The sequence below is a fragment of the Gavialis gangeticus genome, unplaced genomic scaffold, assembly GCF_001723915.1.
Source record: "Gavialis gangeticus isolate Ggan-Ray unplaced genomic scaffold, GavGan_comp1, whole genome shotgun sequence".
Taxonomy (NCBI): domain Eukaryota; kingdom Metazoa; phylum Chordata; order Crocodylia; family Gavialidae; genus Gavialis; species Gavialis gangeticus.
Window position 1 is genome coordinate 1541547 of NW_017729000.1, and position 23180 is coordinate 1564726.

A 23180-nucleotide genomic window follows, 5' to 3' on the forward strand; every position below is an offset into this window, starting at 1 on the left:
GGAGATTTCTCAAAGCTGACTTTTTCCACAAACAGTTTCTGTTTTGAAGAACTGTCATTTACTAGGGAGGAAAGAAATGTTTCCCTAGAAAATTTCTGCCCAGATCTGTTAACAACCCACTGATACAGGGACTAGCTTTTTGCAGGAGGTGAGAGGCCAGCTAGCGAAGGCGCCCACCTTGTCTATCTTCTGCTCCCACTGCTGACAGATTTGGCTGAGTTCTGTTCATGCTGATTCTGGAGGAAACTTGCCCTCTTAGCCACAGTGTGCATTTGCAACATGCAGTTTGTATTGCTGAACATAGTACTTAATGCAGCCGTTTGCAGATCCAGATGTCTTTCATCAGTCCTGAAGTTGCCACAGCTGGAACCAAAGTAACCAAAAAGGCATGCACAATTTTCACCCTGTTACTTTGCAGAGACCGCATACCTGGGAGAAGGGGGGAATACTGACCTTCCACTTACTCTGCAATCACATACCTATTTTTTTCCATGCAAGGTGTGTCTTTAAGAGTTAAGTTGGGAATTATTCATATTATTAAAAAATACCAGTTTTGCTCAAAAACAAAAGGAAGTCAGCACCCTAACTCAGCCCCTGGTGCTATAACCACCATCTGTCGTCCAGCATCACATTTTGCAACACCACCATATTTAAATACTTCACTGCTGTTTCAGACGGCCTGATTTGAAAGTGCGAAGAATGGAAATGTTACATGCGAGACCAACAGTATTATGAAATGGGCTTGGCTTAAATTAAAGCGTCCTGGTATGTATACACAATATTTCTTTGGCAAGCCTGGTGCAGATTCATACATATGTGCACTTGCATATATTTGTATCTGTAGTGAGCCAATGCAAGGGATAAACTGGCAACGACTGTATAGAAACATATAACGTGCACACGTGAACACACACTCTTCTTCTGTCGTATTCATACATGCATGTTACATACATGCGTACACACACACACACACACGTGGGCGTGTTACTGTGGTCCCTAGTGCATAGTTTGTAGTTTGGAGAGAAATCATCCTCCATCATTCGTCACTGCCTAGCTGTAGCAGACCGGGCCAGTACATCATTTTTTAACAGCGACAAAGCCGCACTCATAAACGCCGACATGTTACATTAATTTATAGGCACTGAGTGACTTATTAAATGTGACGTGTGAAATATAACAGGGCCCGGTATGGATGATTAGGTTTTGGGCTTTGAATTGTTGACAAGGCAGGGGTAATGAATTGCGGGATACAAGCTAGAATGTTTCCCCCTCATTAGTCAGTATTAGCTGCATTAATAGTAATAATTGGATATATTCATCATTTAAAATGTTTTAATAAATGTTTGGACAGCACCTGATCGAGGCTGTCAAGTGTTAGACTAGAAGGTTTGTGACGGGAGAAAAATTATGACATTCCTTGGGTAGAGATTTATGCAGTCCACAAGGTGCCATTTGCAAGTGTCCTTTAAGACATGATGGGTAGAGATGCTTTGGGGGGAAATAGGACACCCAGTCAGGAGGGAGCCCAGCAGTCCTTTCTCTCACTTAAAGAAGACAGTAAAGACATTTCCAAGGATACTTTTGTTCCAGGGATAACTGGCCTTGCGGTCTGGTCCCAGAGAAGAGGGTCTGAGACGGATGGACATTTCTGAGCAGTTTCCCCATTCAAATCTTAGTGGTACAAAAAGTTTGAGCTTGTTCCTGTCTGAACATTTTGAAGTGGGGTTCGGGCACCCCATGGAGACCAGGCCCCAGGGATATTCATATCCAGGGTTTTGGTCTGGAGCCATCTGTACTCAGAGCTACTCAGGTGGTATCAGATCCAGCATCTTAAAAGCACGGTCCCACCACGGCCGAAGGCAAGTTGTGTCTGCCCATGTTCTTCTGCCAGCCTCCGCTTCTCCTCTGGGTATCCTTATCCCCAGTGTGCGATTGCCTATACTTCACCTCAAGGCTTCCTCAGAAATGCAACCACAGTATTGCCAACTCTCATGATTTTTGGCGTTGTTCTTAAAGTCTATACTTCAGGAATGTGAAAAACTTAGCTCTTTCATATAGAGATATGTGTGTGTGTATCTATATGTGTATATATGTATGTATACACAGATATAAATACATATACATATTGTGTATATATGTGTGTGTGTATATGTGTGTATATAGAATCATAGAAAGGAGGACTGGAAAGGACCTATAAGATCATCAAGTCCAGTCCCCTGCCATGAGCAGGAGGTAATTGGGCTCAAATGAGCTTAACGAGGTATTTGTGCAGCCACCTCTTATATAGTGTGTGTGCACGTGTGTGAGCTAAGTTTTTTACATTCCCCAGTCTTAAAGCGTAGACTTCAAGAACAACGCCAAAAATCATGAGAGTCGAAAATATTGCATCTAAGAAAATATGCCCTGATCCAGTCACCGGGGCATTTGGGCCACATTCAGCAATATTTTTCTTTAAGCATCTGCACAAAGATGAATGCTAGATTATGTCTTCTAAATGGCTGTGGATGGGAACCGAGAAGCCTGGAGCCCGTGTTTATTTCGGGAAGTCAGTGTTGATTGGAAACGTGCCATCATCGCCAACTCTGGTGAAATTCCCCCTGGAACAGCCAGAAGTAAAATAGTGATTGTGAAACCGCATGACTTCACAGTATCTCTGCAGCGTATCCTCCGACTGGTGATTTTCACTGGGAAAGGCGAGACCTCTGGGGAAAATCCAGCTGCTGTAGGGAGGGGTGTTCAGTGGTGCTGAGGACATAGTCTTCCCTTGTCTTCATTATTGAACCAGTGGGGAATAGCATTTGATGGCATTCTCACTGGGGAATACCACAGCATCATAGAAAATGAGGGTTGAAGGGAGCTCAGGCGGTCACATCTAATGCAACCCCCTGCTCCAAGCAGGACCAGCCCCAACTACATCATCCCGGCCAAGGCTTTGTCTTAAGCACCTCCAAGGATGGAGAGTCACCACCCCTCTGAGTAACCTGCTCCAGTGCTTCACCACCCTCCTAGTGAGAAAGTTTTTCCAAATATCCAACCTCAACCTGAAATCGGGGTGGATCACCCATAGCGCCTCTTGGAGGTTGTTGTGTAAGACCCATTACAGCATCATAGGGACGCGCCAAAGGGAAAGAGTTTTGTTTTTTTCTCAGGGTCGTTGCCAAATTCAAGCTCACACCTTTGTCTTGTTCCAAACGGCTGAGAGTTTCCACCTAGCATCAACAGAAGTAGTCAGATGCCTGGGTATAACGAGAGGGAGCATTTACCTCCATTTGTTCAGCGTGCCAGATAAACTTCCTTGTGGAGGTGGAGACATTTCAGGTATTTTATGTTTGCATTAATAAATTCTGCACAGCATGAGGTACTCTGAGGTTAGAAACTTTATCATTCAGCTGGATTCCTTCTTCCCTGATTCGTATTTCATAAGTAGGAGTAATGCTGTTTCATTTAATAGACACCCAAACCACAGACGATTTGCTTTGATAACACGTACTTAATTGGGCTTTTTTTCCTCATGTTGAATCAGGGTCTGGGCATTCAGCTATCAGCATTGCGTATTAGCTGGGAGACATTGTCTCAGTTGAAAACTTGCTTTGTAAGGGTCCTGGCATGTTATCTAGCCTTGCTGCCTCTGTGTTTGCTGACAGGTCCATCAATGGCAGTGTGCAGCATTTCCTAAGACAATTCATTTATGTGTAGACAGATAAGCAGAAATTTAGACTTTGAGAGGTCCAATAGCAATTATTAACATGTCTTATATGGCAGGCTCTGCAGGTCAACACTGCCCTTTTGAGCACATGGACGTGTTCTTATTGTAGTACACATGTGGGCACTGATTCCATGTGATTGGCACTTGTGCAAGTCCGGGGTTTCCCTAGATTTGTATTAATATATTTGAAATCGGGATCTAGCCTTTGGTAGCTATGTTCACAGGGATTTGGCCGTCGTTGTGTTAAATAGTTTGAACCTTGTTATTAGTTAAATTTATGTATTTATAAATAGACCTTTAGAGACTAAGTTAATTATTGTGCAGTTAGGGTATTAATAAATAACAGTTTATTGAGACTTTGAAAACGCTGCAGAATTCAGCAAAATTCGGTCTTGATGTGCCGCATTCCCGTGGAGTACCGGATGAGTTTAAGTTCCTCTCCAGTAGGCTGGTTTCGGATGGGACTGGTTGATTAAGTTTATATTAACAGGGAATTAATTTTTGTCAGGGCTGTTCTGGAGAGGCTCAGCTGTAAATTTTTGCTGATTCTCCTTGCTCTCAGCCGGTTGCCAGCACAATCATTCTCAAAGGAACAGAGATAGAAAACGGGGCCGGGCTGGGCTGTAAGCACTTTCTCATCCATAGGATTAATTGTAACTTTTATTGTTCTGAGGCAGATGAGCAAGAGCTCCAACCTCTCTGCCCTTGCAACTTGGTGACTAACCATTTGTCTTAGCTCTGCTTCTGGCCTCCAAAGCCACGGCAGGCCCCAGGAGGACTATGGTAGCGGTAGTAAGTAGTGCAGTAATAACCTGTGCTTATACAGAGCCTTTCAGGACCCCATGGTCCAGTTTCTTTGAAGCTGGGGTTACAGTTCTCACCCTGAATGACACCCTAATGATTCACCTGGTGATGCAGTGAGGTGGGACTGATCCCATTTCCTTATTGCAAAGTTAATCACCCTGGTTCCAGCAGAAAGATGCCTATCACTCGTTACCGGTCATCATGCTTTTCCCCAGAAGGCAGTGCTGCTGTGAGCAGGGCTATCACCTGCCATGGCATTGTCCATGAAACAGATGGGTTATATGCACCCATGGCATTGTCCATGAAACATCTGGCTTATATGTGCTCATGGCAGTGTACATGAAACAGCTGGCTTATATGTTCCCATGCCAATACCCTGCCTCTTCTCATTCCAGCCAATGAACCACATAGTGGCATACATATAATAATACATCTTATTGCAACCCATGTATATCCATACCCCAGTACATCCATGATCTTTCTCCACCATGCTTTGGGCTTTGGATTTCCTTACCAGAGGACCTTCAAGTAGAGAAGTTTTGTACTGCCATTCCCTGGCTGCAGTAGTCCTGCTGGCTGCCTGACGTTGGGGGGCTGAAAGGTATCGGCACAGCTTCAGCGCCCTCTTCCACGTCCCTATAGTGGAGGCTGCAAAGGTCTTTGTTCTGCTTGCTCAAGGCACTGAGCAGAGCTCTGATAAAGTTGCATCTAAATCAGAAGCCGTGGCATGGGCAGATTTGTTTGGTTTGGGCTCAGGATTGCTACGAAGTCCATGTGGGCCTCCCCGCAGTGGTGGCTGTTTCGAAGATCAATTCAGCTGTTATGCCATCTTGTTACAGCAAGGTTGACACGGTCCAGCAGCGTGCACGGTATTTATTGATGCCATCTCCTGCACTACCCACGGTATCATCCTCTTCACCAACAAGCCAGAAGTTTACTCTCGTGATAGTTCACAGGGATCATGTCCAGCCTTAACGTTCTTGCTTCCCAAACATAAGCAAAAGCTCTGCTGAGGATAAAGCTTGCAATTTCTGACAACTTCATATCTTCCTTGGGCACCAGAACAACACCTTCTCGCGCTGTGTCACCCTGTACACGGCTCAGATGGAGTACCAAGGGCCTCCACCTTTCCACAGAGCAGGTCTTGCTTCCTTCCAGGACTTAAAATAGCAGCTGCTTTCTGAGCCCTGTCCTCCTTGCCGGAGTCCCTACTGGAGAGGAAATGAGAGCTTTTTTCTCATAAAAACTGTGAAACAATGGAAAACACCAATGGGATATCCAGCTTGTGTCAACGAGCTGAGTACAATATGCACATCTGTTCTACAACTTAACTTGGGTTGATATTTGTATATTTTGCAGCATCCCTACCAGGCTGCAGGCACCCTTCAGTGTTTTCAAATGCATAATATACCATTTATTAAATAGCCTGTTCCTTGGCAGTACAATAGCCCAGAAGCAGCAAAAATATAATGAACACGTGAAGTTTTCATGTGACGTCCCATTGTCTTACCTCACCAACTTTGCTAAGCCTTGCCGATATACCCCTCTTTGTGACCCAGAAGGAAAGAAATGGGTAGGAGTCTCACCCCAGCCCAATGAACAGAAAAGCTCCCGTCAGCTTCAGGGGCATTGAGGTTTTTCCCGTGGTTCGAACATGATTTGTGACCAGATTCTTCTGTGTCAACAAATGTGCTCATCAAAACACCCATGAACGCGGATGCAATGTCTCTTGCCCAGAAAAAATTGACTTACCTTGATGGAAAAGTAGCAGCAATTAATAGTCTGCTTTTATGTTATCTCCAGACTCACTCTTCTGCTTTTTGAAGCTATATTTGCCTTTAAAAGGGAATCCTCCAAGCTGCGACCACATTGACTCCAATGGGTTTCTCTCAATAAATATCCAAATAGGTTGGGGGAAACGATGCCCCGTCATCCTCTTAGCGGAGCTGCGTAAAGAGGAGATTTACAGTTTAGGTTCTAAAGCAGCCAGGGCCTTACGGTTTTGTGGAGGATTTAGTGCAGCTGAAGTCGAAACTGGGTGTCATCCCAGGGGTTAATCCGGAGACAGGAATGTATCTCGCATTCGGGGCGAGACTGACACAAAGGAACAGCTGAAGCCGAGAGCCCTTTAACTTGCATATGTGCAGGATGTTGTGGGCAAATGTAATGACAGTGATGTCAATGTTATGAGTCCAGAGGCTTTTTGCTTATAGGCATGAATGCATGCAACTGGGAGACTCGGGACATTAGCTGGGCAAGATTGTTGATTCAGCGTAATGACTGACTTGAAAATGTAGAAGTCTATTAGGAGCAATTAGAAACACAGTTATCTATGTAATCTGAAAGCCATTATGACAACCTTTTCCCCCCCCCCCCTCCCTGAGAGAAAGTACAAAGTCCAGACTGGCCTAATGTTGCTAATATTGGGATATTATTATCAGTCATTTGTCAACAAACAATTGCACGGTCTTCAGTCTTTTTCTTTATCAAGAGGTTGACATTGTTTTTATTCCCCACACTGCTCTGCTACGAAGCACGAGCTCTTAGCTCAGCTTTGAGTCCTTTAGGTAGGATTTTCATCTGCGTTCAATGTGGTCCTAACTCCACATCCACTGAAGTAAGCTGTGAAACTCCTAATAGACTTGTTTGAGAGAAAAGTTCAGCCAACACTGAATGCTTTTGAGAATCCCATCATAAGTATATACATACTTGCACAAATAATTATGGGTTTTGAATGCTTATGCCACACCTTGTGTGGGTGATCAGATGAAGACTCATTGTCCATTATTTTAGTTCAGATGCAACTAAGTATTGCAGCAGCTTGCTTCAGGGCATGTCTTTATGTTGTACCAGGTACTGGTGCTTTCCAGCTGGTTGAAGGATGCTCTCCAGACATGGAGGAACTCAGTGGTGCACATCTCTGTTCCTCTTTGTGTTGTTGATAGTGCAGTGTGGATCTGCACAGACAATAAATAGTAAAATACATGCACAAATATCATTTCTCTTCATCTTCCTCCCCCTGGAACTTGAACATGGCGCCAACAGGAATTATTTCCGTGTCAGGTTGAGCAAATGGCATGGTTTTTGTGAATGCTAAATAATTTCTAGTTCCTTTGCTTAAAAAAGGGAAAAAGTTCTGAGCAGGATTTTATATCACTGAGATCGTGCAATGTCTTCAGTTAGGCATTTCTGATCAAGAATACCTTTTCTAATGGGCTTCAACCAAGACTGCTGGCATTTGCAGTCAAACTTGCATCTGCACTTTGCAGGTTCAGACACCTGCTGAACAAATTTACCCCTTGCACATGTCCTTTAAATAGGCTGGCCCTCTCAGGTTTTCCACGTTCAGATGCTAGCACTTGTGCATACGCGGGTGTCAGGCTATTTAAAGACTCATTAGTGCAAGCAGAAGCACAGCACAAGTTTGTGTGCAGGCAGTTCGGTGTGTGAGCTAAACTGTAGCTCAGAAGTAAAAATCTGATCTCTGTCCATCTCTGAGTGGTCCCTGTTGGGCAAAAGTAAGGAGGTGCTCCCCACTTGCTTAATATTTATTCCATGAGCATCCATTAATTCTTTGGTACCTTGACTGGAGAATTAGCACCATCAGAGCACTTATCTGAGGGTGACACCATCAGGGTAACCTTTATCTTCCTTTGTGAAGAACTAGCAGAGCTTCACATGACTGATTTGTTTTCTTTAGCCAGCTATGACTTTGAGGTTACTGATGCTTTTTCATAGACCAAAACGAATGTTACAGTAGTCTATCATGAGATAAGAGGCAGTTGAATACTCGTATCGTATTACAATTAACAGCAATTCTGTTATCTGTCATCACTTGCACTAAACAGAGTTTCTTTTAGCAAAAGTATGACACTGCGATGCCTGCTAATGCAATGGCATTGCGTGAACTATGACAGACCCCAGAGCTGGTTTTCTACATATTCCAAGGAATAAAAGTCTAGAGTCTTAACTTAACAGGCTCGTTTTATATCCTAGAGCTTGGATGGCCAAGTAAGAACAATAAAGTGGTAAAAGAGAAAGTAATTAAGGAAAGGCAGAGTGATTGAATATGAAGGCTTGTATTGCACAAATGAGGATCAAGCCTGTTAAGGATGTGCCTTCCTTGTATTAATGTGATAATAAAGTGCGTAATTCTGAGAGGTCTGTCGCTGTCTAGCTGAAGCACTGATCCTTCAGCTCATGAAGCACGGATGGTGCCATGACTGCGAGGCATGCAAAGAAAAGCAGAGCTCGAAGGCTCCTGTCCTGGGTACGGTAACAACGGCAGTCGTGCCTCTGAGCGTGTGGGTATGCACGCAGGTAGATGGATGCACGCCTCCGCCTCTTTGCTTAGATACGGTGTTTGTGTCTTTGCTTTCTAGTAACTTGCACCTCCACCGTGAGCGAGCCGGAGTTGTACAAGTTGCACACAAATGGCATAAAACCCTCCAACCGTTTTTATTTTGGGTATTTAGCTACAGCTCAATTCCAATCAACATTGCTGGTAAACGGGGCACCGTGCACCTGGAAAGTTAAAGAACAATTTACTGGATCAATTTTTTCACCGCACAGAGCAAAAAATGTTGAAAAGTCAGATGCCAGGCACAGAATTAGATTACCAAAAATAGAGAGTGCAGACCTGCCTCTCGACTATTTTTAGTCCTATTTTGCAATGTTGTCTTTTGGTGCCGGGCAAATAGGCTGTGGCCTCTTTCTGTTCATATTAAAAAACAAAACAAAGCCTCTCCAGAGTTTTAGCTCGCTCAGGGGGGAAGGTGCCAAGCACACTTTTCCAAAGAAGTCTAAATTTCTGTGATGCGTTATACTTCAGTTCGAGAGAGCTGAAGAACTAGGAAGAAGAGGCTGCGAGATGAAAAATTGATATGCCGTGCTCCACTGCGCGGAGCACACAGACCTGCGGAAAACCAACTCGAAATATTTGGTGAAGTGAGCAGTGAGTAATTTAAGGCTGCCTTTGGGCAGTCTTACCTGCTGATTTGGTGGGCATGTGGTTTCTTCCCCAACTATTTGCAGTGCTGAACGATGTCTTTACTAGACCATCAGCAGCAAAGCGTGGGCTCCGCCAGCTCGTGGAATCAGGACAAGTTCACAAAAATAACTTTGCCTATTCTGTGTGTGTCTTATTATGGGAGAAAGAAAGGGAACCTCAGTCTGAGATGCGTCGCGTGAGGTTCATACTTCATGTCGCATTGCATCTCCTGGACACTTTCCTGGAGTTCAAATGCACGATGCCTGTTTCCAGCAAAATGAATATTCTTCTACACGTTTGCTGCTGGATTGCTCTTTGGGTGTTAATTGTTTTACATCCCATTCATACCAAGTTTGGGCCATTCATGAAAACCAAGAGGAGCGTTGAATTTGGTGAGAGCAGGATCACATCCTCTTTTTTTTTTTAAATGAAGGGGTTTAGACCAGCAAAAATGGGTGATAGGTAACCAGGTTGTATGTGTTGTTTAATTTGTCTTTTGTAAAATAAATTTCCTGTTGTAAAAATGCCACAAAAGGTAGCTACTGCTGTTTATTGACTAAAGAGCCATGTAAAATCCAGCTGTGAATATGTGGGTAATGCGCGGTTTCCTCCACGCCTCTATTTCATCTCCATGTGCAGTCTCCTGCTGGTAAATACCAGTGTAAGCCTCAATTTTTCTTTTGTGAGTAGGGTTCCTGACATGGCCACTTTCTCATAGGTAGACATGGCCACGGGAAACAATGTGCGGTGTTGGATCTGTGTTTAAATAGATATGGTAGCAATTTGAAGAAACGGTAATTTCCCCCTGCTTTCTCCTCGAGCTGTTGGTCTCGCTGCGCCCGAGCCAGCTTTTCCACTGCGTGCGGATTCAGACTCGGTTTTTTCCGTTCCAAACTGGAATGAAAACAAAAAGTAATCAAAATTTCCTGGGTAGTAAGAATGAAAAAATGGGTTGAGTCATGCAAAGCATTTCATTTAGGGAAAGCACAAATTTTGTTCTGCTTTCTCCCTTTTAATATTTTTCATATGTTTGCATATAAAAATGACCCTTGTTTGAAAAAGACATTTTGAAATGAAAAATTGAAGCCTTTGCATCTGGAAATGTCCAAGGTGGGGCGTTTCTTCATTCAAATGCTTTCTTTACCTTTGCTTTTTTCCCCCCTTAAATCAGATTTCATTGGTGCGACACTTTTTTTTAACTGGTTTGGATTTCGGTGAAAAATTCCTGATTGAGCTATAGTTATAGGCAGACATGGTGGAGGTGACTGATGGGGAAAGGGAGTTGTATGAATATTGGGAAGTGGATAGAGAAAACTGGAAAAAATGGCTCAAATAACTCGGGTGTTTGTGTGCTGGGCCAGCATGGTGGCGTGCACCTAAACCCAAAGTGGTACATTTTGAAGTGTACGTTTATTGTTCTTCAGTACTACTGGGCTTGTCCTGGCAAAGCCTTCCCCCAGTCGTCTCCCACGGGTTTTACTGCAGGAGGGGTCAGCTAGGCTTACAGTAGACGTTGCTGTCGTCAAAAGTAGGACCTTGGCCTTAGTAGGCCTCTGGGTACACATTAATTTGTGCACGTGTTTCAGTGCCGTGCAAAATGGCCAGGAAAGTCTTTCGTCTGATGGCCAGTTTCAAGATGTCGTGTCAGTTGTTGCTTCTTGCAGTTTTTGCTCATTTTGGAGACCCACAAATGCACAAACTCTCCAATATCCCTGTTTTGCAGGCCTTGATCCCAACATCGGTGTTACCCTCTTCTTTCAAATGCTTTGAAAATGGTGGCCTACTCTGGTTTAGTTTGCCCCCAGACAGGTTTAAGCTGTGCAACCAGCACTCACTCATTGACTGGCCAGAGGTCTCGCTGACCTTGGCAGTCGTACAGCTGTCATATTTTCACATGGATGAACTGTTCTCGAACAGTTTCTCCAATGTATTGGGAACAAACATGCCTTTCTTCAACATCAGGAATGCAGGTCTTCCCTTTCCAACTATTCCTTTCCCTTCAACAGATATATTTATTGTGGCAGTGGCAAAAAAAATCCTACTGCTAACTCTTCATATTCAAGTTCCCTTAAATCTCCCTCAGGATAGTGATGGAGAAGAGAGTCTGGCTTCCCACTCAGATCTCACTTGATTTTTTTTTATTATTATTATCATCTTACTAGTTTAATTCATTCCCTCTTCATGTTGGCGGTTGGTGGAAGAGTTGGTGTCAAATCCTTTTCTGTATTGTTGTCGTTATCGTTGTATCGTTGTAACGAGGAGCCAGAGCCAGCGGAGAACGGGGTGCCATTGGGCTAGGTACTGCAGATGGGGGATGGTCTGTGCCTCAAAGAGTTTACAGGCTATGAAGACAAGACATGGAAAGGGGAAGGGTCAGGTTAGACCTGCCAAAAGGGAGATTGGACCGTATAGATGGCCTCAGCGAGACGAGGAAAGACAAAAGGGCTGAACTTGGACCAGGCGGTCTGCAAGCTAGTGCGGTCGCCTCCCGAAGAAAGGTGGCCAGGGAGCGCTGGCACTAAGCTTGAGAAGACCATTCCTCTCAGATCAGGTGGATTTTGCACCTCACTTGGAGCGGTGTGTTAAACTTGGATACTGCCAACCAGCACCCAGGCTGCCCAGTCCCAACCAAGCTCTGGTTGGCCAACGTTGGCTGCAGTGCGTACACTTTCAACACTCCCGGGGTGCGATGTGGGCGAGTGTTTTAGCTACTGGGCTGACGACTGTTCAAGCTTCACACTTCTGAAATCTCAGAAATGTTTCCAGGTGAAGATATCTCTCTCAGCCCACTCCGGTTGGTACTTGCAAGTGTTAATGGGAGCCACCCAAGCACCGTCTAGATTCGAAGGGGGTGCATCTCTGAGTGGTGGTACACAGACCGCTTGAAGAGATTGATACCATAGTACTGAGAGCTGCATACGTCAGTGAGGCCATTAAATAGTATTTTCTTCATTAGAGTTAATGATTGTTTTGATCTGTAGTGTTTGAGAGAGAGAAACCAGGAAGATGTACTAGCCACAAGGATGGGTGAGTATGGGCTTCTGTTATCTGGCAACTTCGACCCACAGGAGACGACTGGGGCTGGAAACCCACAGTTCATCCGCACCCCTTTGAGTTGCCACCTGTGCTGCATCCCAGAAGCAAATTGCAGACCTCTGTGGGTAGTCATGCTACTGTTTGTGCCTGTCATTCGGGAAAGAACAGGGAGATGAGAAAGTATCGCTCGATTATACGTAGGGATGTTAATGATGCCTGCAAAGGGCCCAATTCTGGACTGGTCCAAGTGATCCAACTGGGATGATTTGCAGCTGCGGAGTCGGAGCTGGCACGGCCGGGTTGGGCTCAGGACGGAGAATGCAGCAGAGCAAATTGCTTGAGCAAAGGAAGCACACAAGGGTGAAGACCAGTCTGCGATCTCGGAGTGAATCCATCTGAGTTAAATCTAGGATTTTCCTCCTGTTTTCCAGCCAAGATGATTCTCCATTCAAAGCCAGATAGCCATAGTTTCATCCTGCCCCCATTTTCTGCCCCATTTTGCTGACCCATACCCCTGACATGAGTGGGAACAGGATGCTTCCTCCGTAGCCCAACAGTCAAACCCTTGGGACGGTGCAGAGCATTTCTTGTCCTACACAGCCCTGCTTGCACTTTGTGTTTCAGCAGCAGCATTGAGCCCATCTGTTGGTTCCTCTCTCAGTGAAATAGGAGTGCAGGATTGGAGAGAGAGTATTTTATTAGATGATTTTTTCAGCTGAACCAAGGGGAAGTGTAAGGTGTAAGCAAGTTCCTCCCCAAAGTGCTGTCGTTCGTAAAAACCCCCAAATCCTGTCCACTTTCCTGAAGTCTCTATAACGCACTAGGCATTGCTCTGCATGCACTGCTTTGTTGGGTCTCACGTGTCCTTTATCTTGTTGGGATGAAACGCCGTTGGATGCCAGGGGTTTCCCTTCTCTAAATAGGGCTCGATTTTGAAACCGGATTGATGGTTTTTTGGTCCACTCTTCTGTTGCGTGTAGGTTTACTGTGCCGTCATCTTATAAGACAAAAGAACAATGTCACTCGCCAAGTGAAGCAACCCCCCTCTATTTTTCAGGGCTTCATAAAGAGCTCTCGGAGGTATTTTGAGGGCCTTTAAGCTGATGAGGTGACACCCATGAGCCAGTGTTTACACACGCCGGGTAAAGTTAGCGTGATAAATGCTTCCTGCACTTGCCTGTTTGACTCCGTCGATCAGTGCGGATATTTTTAACTATTACGTCTCCCATCCTCCCTCCCTCTGTAATATGCTCCTGCAAGCCAAAGTGGTCAGCTGCTTGGCTCCTACATTCGGGAAAACTCTGAAGAATTTTCTCGCGAACCCCTGGGGCAGAGCAGACTTGTCCCCAAAGAATAAGCAGTTCTGAGAGACTTTGCCACATAAGGGCCTGTTCGAGGCTCCAGGCACCAGTTGACAGGGACGTCTTTGCCTCCCAACAGATGGCCGGGCTTTTTATTTCAGCAAGCGATCTCTGGCGGAGGGGTGGTCTCGGGATGCTGCCAGCATTCCACATGACAGGGCCAGCTTAGGGCAAGAGGGATCTAATGTCCATGCCCTTCATAGCTCACCAACTAAATGATGAGCTGTTGACAGAAAAGCCATCATCTGAAGTGTAAGATCCTGAACTCTCCCCGCATTTCGCTTTTCTTCGGCGGAATTAATGCCCTATTTGCTTGTCTCTCAAAATCCATTCTGGCACGAGTACAAACCGTCGCCTGGTGGCAAGCAGTTGTCTGGATTCAGGATGCCAAGATTTGTGCTGACAGCTCCTTCTACACAATCTGAGTCAGGCTGTCACAGCTGGCCATTAGATGCTTAAAAAGACGCACACACGTACGACAAATCGCACCAACTCTCGGCTATTGAATATCCGAACCTCCTTGGTGAGAAAATGCCAGGACTTAGCCCCTTCTTGAACAGAGCACAAACACACGCCCCCGTCCAAGCGTTTTGCGGCGGCTGCTTATTTCATATCGATCCCTCTCTCTTATTTCTTAAATTAAACTAAATCTCAGCCATCCAAGCCATGGCCTGATGGGATTTTCGTAGCCCACCAAATGGGGCTCTGAAGGACGCGATTCTGCACCGAAACAGGGAAACGGTGCCCAAGAAGGCCAGCCAAAAAAAAAAAAAAAGGGCTTGTAGAAATACATTTGCCATGATTTCCGCGTGTGCAAATTGGGCTGCTCCTGGTGACGATGGCAGTGGGGACGAGGATAGATCCTTGCAAAAATTAACTTTCCGATTTCAAGTAAAACAATAAAAAATAATCACCCCCCAATGCCTCATTCTAAATGGAGACAGGCTATATTAGCTTCTGCTTGCTTAATCGACAGCTATTGCAAATATAATGATGCTCTGTCTGGTTGCGCTGGGCTTTCAAACTTGCTGCAGGATTTAATTTTACACAGTCGAGCTGTGGTAGAGCCCGGTCTGCAGTTTATTTTGGACAAAGGGTTGATAAACCTTGGCTCTCAAGAAGGAAGCCTGGAATCCGAGGCTCGCCGTTATTCATTGACTTCTCTTTATGAGTTTACAGTCCGCTGATGCATAACACTGAAGGAAATATTTTCAGTAAAATGTTTGCTTTCTTTTGGCTTGTAAAATGCAGTGTCTCTTTTTAAAGATGCATGTCAGGGTCATAGAGCTACTTCAGCAAACTGCATGGTCAGGACAAACCCCGTGTTTCAGCCGGTTCATTTTTGTCATGAAATCAGCCTTTTAATCAAGACTTTTTGCAGTCCTTCAGTGCTTTGTTCATTGACTTGTTTAGATTCACTAACCACCATCTGAACTTCAGTTTTATTGACAGACTTTGTTTAATTGTTGCACGGAGATTTAAATTGCACGGAACATTTTAATATTTTGGTGTTAAATCGATGTTTGCACACTACGGCAAACTTGTAAAATGAAACCATTTATACATCAAGGGAGTTTCTTGGCCAGCATATTTTCTGCCTTCCTTTTGCTGTACTGAAACGATGTCTTTTTTTTAACTTCCTTCCTGTGCTGGAAGGCATTTTCCTTTCCCGACATGGGCCCTTTGGCTAGTAACTTTGGGGCAATGCCGGAAGCCTTGATGGCTCTGGCAAAGGTCTTAAAAACGGGTGAGACTTTTAGGACGTGCTTAAATGCTTTGCTGGATGGGGCCTCTCTGCATATTTCTCACCCACACGATCCGTCACTGGAACAAGCATGAGAGAGAGTGAAAATGTGATGTGGTTGTTGTCCATGCTGCCCACACCTAACCACGGCTTCTCTTTCTTCACAGGTTCTTCTTGAAATTTTTCCTCAAATGTAACCAGAATTGCCTAAAAAATGCAGGAAACCCTCGGGACATGCGGAGATTTCAGGTCAGTGAGTTACACATCCTTTAAAACTAACTGGTGGTGGGGAGAAATAATCCAACCCGGTTTAACCTGGTAATGAACTGGAGGATGCTCAAATGTCTCTTAGTTTGAGAGACTCCCCCGGTGATCTTAGAAATGAGTGGGAAGTACCTGGGCGCTCATGGTTTGGATCAGGGCAGACCTGAAGATGCTGCCGTCCCCATGAGAAGTCAGAAACCAAAGAGACGTTGCGCTGTTGTGTTGGATGACTACGAGCACGCTTAAAACGTCAGCAGGCTCCATGTCTGTTGTGCGATGCAGCATGAAAAGCGTCTGTTTCTTTTAACGTGAATTTTATAAAGGCCTAATCCTGCAGTCCCCCATGAGCTGGGTCTTTGGTATTTTGGCAGGGGGGAAGAGTAGGGAAATATGTCCCCACCATTGCAGTGGCCCCTGTCCATAGCAGTAGCCAAGAGCGGTGGTGTCTTGTCCACCACCAGCATTTTGAACGCCAGGTCCAACTGGGCTCTGAATCCATCGGAAGCAGCAGCTGCCATGTGTGCTGGTAGTAGCTGGAAATATTTACCCGATGTCAATACAGTCATTTGCCAGCTCATATTGGGTTTTGCTCATGTTGGTACAGTCATTTGCCAGCTCATATTGGGTTTTGCGTAGGGACCAAGTAGAGTCTGGGGGTGGAAGAAGACTTTCCCATGGGAGGAGGAAAGGGGCAGGGGACAATGCTGTTCAAGGGAGGGCAGATCCATGGGGCCTTTTCCCAGGGATTGGGATCGACCTTCGCCTGGAAGCACCAGTGGGTTTGTCGTGCAAACTCCACGGGTCTCCGAAGAGCCGAGAGGACTGGAACGGGGCCCCTGGCTTTCTTCCATACCCCTCCTCCCGCCCCGGCGCTTAGCTATAAGTGCTAAACGTTATGGAAGCAATGATAACACTTAACACCTATATCTTTTACTGTACAAACATGAACTGGTTAATCCCTCCGGTGCCCTGGCAAGCTGGGGGAGTGTTATTTATTCCTTTGCAGAGAAGCAATGGGGACTTAGCCAAAACCGTGCAGCTGGTCAGCGTAAGAGCTGGGATTACAACTCCAGGAGTCCCTGACCCCCGGCCCGGGGCTCCTTTCTCCGGGCAGCGCTGCCTCTGAGATTTATTCCCACTTATTAACAACGTATTCTCGTGTGAGAGGCGGCGTTTCCTCTCGGGGTGCTCTCACCGGTGGGGCGATCTAGCATGAACGGCCGTGTCGGGAGCCTGTCAAAGCACGGGTCGCGGTACGCACGCGCCACTGATTTCGTGCTCGCCAAGACACGGGCTGATTTTCATATGGTAATGCCTTTGCATGTTCCCTCAGAAGAGCAATCAGGAGCCGGTGTAGGTGACTAGGTAGGACATAAGAAAGGTTGTTGATCTCTTGACTTGTAAAGACATTCTGTCATGCAAGCCCAGCCTCACAGCAGTTGAGCTTTCAGTGTGTAAACAGAGACTGCTTAATTACACAGGTCATGTCAATTAGTGTGACCTTAGCATTTTCAAGAAATTAATCACTTTCAGCAGAGCAAAGCACCACTCATACTTTTGTACAGTGTGGGAGAAAGCTTGGAGAAATCTATTAAGTGCCAGCACACGATTTTTACAGCGGCGGGGCTTTGTCTTGGATTTTTTTGCTCTTTCATTCTAGCAAGAAACTTCTTAAAATAAAGCCAGCGGTCATCGCTGAGTGCAGAAAATTCAGGCTTCGCTTGCCATGGCAAGGGCAGGAAAATACCAGGCACAGATGTGCACTGGGCGTGCAGACTGGGTGAAGCCATGACCCCCTCGAAGTCTGCAAAGACAGTGACGAAATGATGCCGAAGGCCTAGATTTAAAGGACAAGGCTGAGACCATTTTAAATCCTGTCCAAAGCCAGGGAGTGCCTAAAGCAGCTGGGTTTGGTGGGTGTATAAAGCCCTTGTCTGGGCAGGTCTTGTGAAGCACCCAGCACATCGGAGCCACGGCACGGGTGAGGCCTCCAAGTGCCCGTGTCCCACGAGTGATGCTAAGACTGAGATGACGTTATGGGGGAATGATGCACACTGGCTGTCTCACACCCTAACGCACACAAGAAAATTATGCAAATACTTGTGTATATCATTGTTATTAATGAAACCACAACTGCATTGTTGTTGTCCTGGTTTGAATGCAAGTGGCCACGCACCGGGTTTCAGTTGAGGAAACTTTTGAGGCTGAGTCACCACGAAACCCCCTCGAAGGAGGCATTTATTATGAAAACGCTGAAAGTCACTTTGACATTGTCTCCTCTTCCTCGGCTGAAGCAGCTGACTTGCCTCCACGCAATACTGCCACTCATGTTTGAATTGTCGCCACTTGTGCCTTGCTGCAAATTTGCATAAGAGGCAGAAATGATGCTTCACAGATCCCAGATAATGGAGTTTGGATGTGTAAGGTCCCCTCCCCAGAGAGGGAAGAGGAAGGGAAAAAAAGTAGGGAACGAGCAGAGAGAGCCAGGGCCCCAACTCTACAAAGCAATTAGGCACATAGCCTAACTTTAAGCATGTGGGCAATTTTGTTGAATATGCAGCGCTTGTTAGCTGAAAGTTTGGTATGTTTTTTAAGCATCTCGCTGAATCAGGGACTATTTGAGTGACCAAATTAAGGAAGAAAACAAACTGTACGAAGCAGCCTCCAAGCTGGAATGAAAATGAGGCGATTTCCCATCTCTCTTTGATGCAGCCCAGTTACTAGGGGGAAAAGCTCCAAGGACCAGAACCGGTGGCTCAAAGCAGATGGCAGCAAGGGACACGTCGGGCCTGGAAATTGTCTCCGTCGGATTTTGGGAACCTTTGCTGTGAGGTGCCGGGGGTAGAAACAGAAATGCCAGGGCACTCCCAGCAAAGGGGACAAAATTGAAAACACAAGGAGCACGTTATGTCTTAATCAGTTAGCAAAGCTTAATGGACTGTGCTTGAAAATGGGGACTCAAGTGATGCTTAATTTTGATGTATTAGGTGATGTGCTACGACAAATAAACAGGCCCAGTATGAAACTGGGATGAACAGTTTGGTCTCCAACCTCCAGAAGTTGGGGTTGTTTTTTTTAATAGCCTTCAAAAACCCTCATAACTGAACTGTTTAAGAGCCGGCAGAATAATTTTCAGAGCAATTGATAGATAGCGCTGGTCGGTGGAGCAGAGCTGTAAAACGATGCGTTTCTTTTTTCATGCCTCCATCTCCTCCACTGTTGATATAGGGTTTAGATTTGAGATCTATGGAGGGTTGAAGCTCAAGCTCAAAATCATTTTCCGTGTTTGTCTGCCCCAAATTAAAACTGTGTTTTGTTGACAAAATTTGGAAAGGTTTGAGATCTGGCAGGCCTGGCTGTCCCCATGCTTACATTAATATGTCAGCACCTCATTAATCATTTATTAAACTGTAGTTTGCCTTTTCCCTCATGCTATGGCCTGAGTTTTAAGGATGCCTCAGAGCTTTTTCCCCTTCTGGTTTGATTCCCTACCCCCTCCCCAAGTTTTATGATTTCTCCACAAATTAGTTTTAGCACATGCTTTAACTTAAACACATCCCGATAATTTCAAAATCAAAATGAGAAGTGCTGGGGTTTTGGTTTTTTTTTTTTCAGATTAAAAATATAAGTCTACCTTATAAGCATGTAAGTGCCCTTCAAAATTTAAGTATGCAATTGCAATGCATAAGAAATATGTACAGTGTATTTCTTCTCTCCACATAGTCAGGGCATTAGTATTTAGAAAAGGCTTTGTGCATTAAATGCTCTTTTCTTTCAAAAAAATCCCAGCAAAACAGAGAGAGCGTGTGTTAATGAAATTGTATATTTTAAGAATTAAGCGGAGAGCGTGCGCTGCCACTTACAGGTGCACTATGAATAATCATTTTTTTCAGACAGACAGACAGAGTAACCACTTTTGTCTGCATTTCCTGACACTGGAAACAGATTCTCGTGGGGATTCCTTTTATAGTTTCTTCTGCTAACGACTCCAAAGAGCCAGCCCAATGTGGTCTCTTTGTAGTAAATCAAACTCTCTGTTCAAGAGGTAGGTAGGAAGATACAGTTAAGTCATTTAAAATGTGTCACATCAACAGGTTGTGAAACCTGAAGGGGGGGAAAAAAATGAAGCGGCTGATCCTCTGCAGCTCAACTTACATAAGTAGCGGAGATCGTCAGTGTTACTTCCTGGAGTAGACTATCCGCTACTCCTCTGTGTAAGGCTTTGTAGGGTCAGACCCTAAATTATTATAGTTAATGTACGAGAACTTGCAAGTCCGGCTCCTGGAAACACTCGGCGCTTAACTTCAGGCGCGCACTTGCTCTTGTTGAGTTCAGCGGGACTGCGTGCATGCCGAAGTGTTTGCAGGATCGGGGCCCACATGTGGGAAGTACGTCTCAAGTAGCTCATCGTCTAGGAAGGTCAAGTCCGGTGGCTGTTATGTTCAGTTCTTAGTTTCATTTCTGCACCTACCTACATTGGCCTGGCCCAGGAGGGTCTGACTCCAGCGGACAAGGGCCCGATGTGACAGTCAGGGGAGCTGAGAGTGGTGAGTTGGACCTGAAGTCCCAGTTACAAAGGAGTCAGGGCGGTTAGAGGCAGACATATGAAATCACAAACTATAAATCACTTGCTGTAAGATCCTATTTTATTGAAAACATCAGCTTTATTTTGCCTCTCGTTAATGGAACTGACCCTAGAAACTATGAAACTATGAACGGGCAAGCTATTTTGAAACCCCTACAGTCGTAGAAAAGGAGGTTGGAAGAGACCTCAGGAGGTCGCATCTAGTCCAAACCCTGCTCTTGCAATTCAGTACAGATAGATATTTTTTTCTCTCTCAATTTGAATTCAGAAGGACTTGCCTAATGCCTATAGTCTTTAGTGCTTGCTTCCTTCCAATTTACCACACATAAGAGCTCCCAACTCATTTGCTCTGTATTTTCATATCTTGGTCTTGAGGAAAACAACCACAGTAATGCCATTCCTGGGCCATTTCAGAAATCTTGAGATGCAAACTCTTCTTTTGTAGTCCATTAAAGACAAAGTTTGCCTAGCATTTGGCAACTGCCCTTTGTGCATTTAGGTGGACACCGATAGGTTGAATTGCAAAATATTTAGTTTAGGTTTTCGTGTGTGTGTTGTTTTGTTTGATCCGGTTCAAGTGATAAAATTGAATTGTTGTAAGTGATCCTTTAAGTGTCCCCATTCGACCAACTTGGAGAGGTAGCGGCTTCCTGGGAGACTTGAAGCAATGTTTGCCAATCCTTGTAAAGCATTTCACCTCTTCAGAGGCTAAAGCCTCTCAAAACCAAGAACAATTAAAGCAAGAGCCTTTCAGAGTGACTGGGGAATTCAGCAAAATAAATCAGAAATCCTCTGCCTTGACTCTGGAGGCTTGCCTCATTATAAGAGCAGATCTATTAGCCCCCTTGCCATTGTCTTTCATTTCTCAAGTGAGGTGATTCTAATTAAATTAATCTGCATGTCAATCTATCGGTGATCAATCAAAAGGGCTGAGGTCCCCCTTTGCGGCAGTGTGCTTGCGGCTGACAGGGGCTGATAATGGAGGAAGAAATAAACTGTCGAGCAAAGTTAATTAGTCAACATAATAGGTGGATTAAACAGGAGCTGCTGATTGCTGTTTCACATGTCGAAGCATGAGGTGGGAGCTGAAACTGCAATTAACAGACAATTATTATATTTGGTTGTAAGAGGTCGCATGAATAAACATATCTCAGTGGGTTTCAGTTTTAATCCCTGCGCCTGTTTAATATAAGGAGAAGTGTAGGTCATTTCTTCTTATTGTTTTAGGCGAAGTTCTGCGAGGCAGTGCATGCTCCCGGAAAACAGGCGGTCTGCCCACGGCCTAGTCGAGGCTTGAGTTGGGATGCCGCGCCGCATTGTTGAAAGGCTTGCTGACGAAAAAGTGGGGTAGTGAGGCAGAGGCAGCGTTGCCCAGTAGTTAGGAGAGTGGGAGCCAGAGACCTGGGTTTTCTTTTTGGCTCCAGCCAAATCGCAGCCCCTCCCGACGCCTCTGTGTCCTCCGATCTATCTGGATTGCCAACTCCGAAACATCACTGTGTCTGTACCTCCCCAAGGATGAGGAGACCCAGATTTCGGCGGGGGCCTATCAAAGCACAGAAAATAAAAAGGAGAAGTAGGTCGGTGTTTACCGGTGAAGTCCCCGTCCCCGCATGCTCAGCAGACGAGAGCGCCGGGTCAGTCCCGCTACCCGGGGGACTCCGACGAGGAGGAGAGGGGAGGGGGACACCCCCCCTCTCATCTCCGCCGCACGAAATGCGTTTTTTTCTTTTATTTTGAACCGATCCTCATTTGCAGTGTCAACAGTGCTATCTACTTCAGCGCCGGCGCTGAAGGATAATTTAGGGTGAAACACAGCCGCCCTTGTATTTGCAGGGGGGGAAAAAAACCCTTAATAAAGATCCTCTTGTTAATGTGATGGTTAACAACGTACCGTCTGCCATACAGCTACAAACTGTGCAGTTTGACTTAAAACTGCATCAAAAGCTTTCGAGGCCAAAGACCCACTCATCAATAGCGTCTCTTGTTAGATTTGTACAGCATAAGCACCCGTTATTATGCGAAATGGCTATGCAATTTTCTACAGCACCCAGCTGTTATTTATTTAACTGACTTTATTACACTCTCTGCCTTTTTCCTTCTTTCTTTCGTTGTTTTTAATATATCAAAATGTACATCCGTTTTGCTGTCTCGCTCACAGGTCGTGGTGTCTACAACAGTCAACGTTGATGGCCATGTGTTGGCAGTGTCGGACAACATGTTTGTACACAACAACTCCAAGCACGGGCGCCGGGCTAGAAGGCTTGATCCCTCGGAAGGTACGCCTTCTTATCTGGAACATGGTAGGCATATCATTTTCATTGGTTGGCATTTCTGCTTTAAATGTGGATTTATTTGGTTCCTCTCTCCTCCTTTTCATGGAAATTGTCCTGCAGTAGTCAAAGCACTTCCAGGCCAGATGTTAAATGGCTCCCAAATTAAATTGGGGTTTTCACAGTGGCTCAGCACTGAGACTGGGAGCGGGTAGGGAAAGAACAGGATCGTTCTTGTGCAAAAAGGTGTCCCTTGCATCGGTGCAAAAACGCAATGTGCTTTGATCAGCACTGAAAGCGGGGGCTGGATTTTCAAAGCAGTTCAGCTTCCCCATGCAGGAGGACGTGGGTCGATTTTCAGAAAGTGCTCCCCATCCAAATTGGGGCTGGATATTTGGTAGCGGCTGGGTGCCGAGCGCT

The 23180-nt window shown here is 45.3% G+C and overlaps 1 protein-coding gene across 1 annotated transcript in view; it reads left to right on the top strand.

The window, feature by feature from the left end:
- EBF1 (early B-cell factor 1) overlaps positions 1 to 23180 on the top strand; it is a 384168-nt gene that overhangs the window by 223248 nt on the left and 137740 nt on the right. Inside the window, exons 6-7 of the mRNA XM_019505954.1 lie at positions 15809 to 15890; positions 22649 to 22766. Coding sequence (XP_019361499.1) covers positions 15809 to 15890; positions 22649 to 22766 — 200 coding nt within the window. The remainder of the gene's footprint in view (positions 1 to 15808; positions 15891 to 22648; positions 22767 to 23180) is intronic.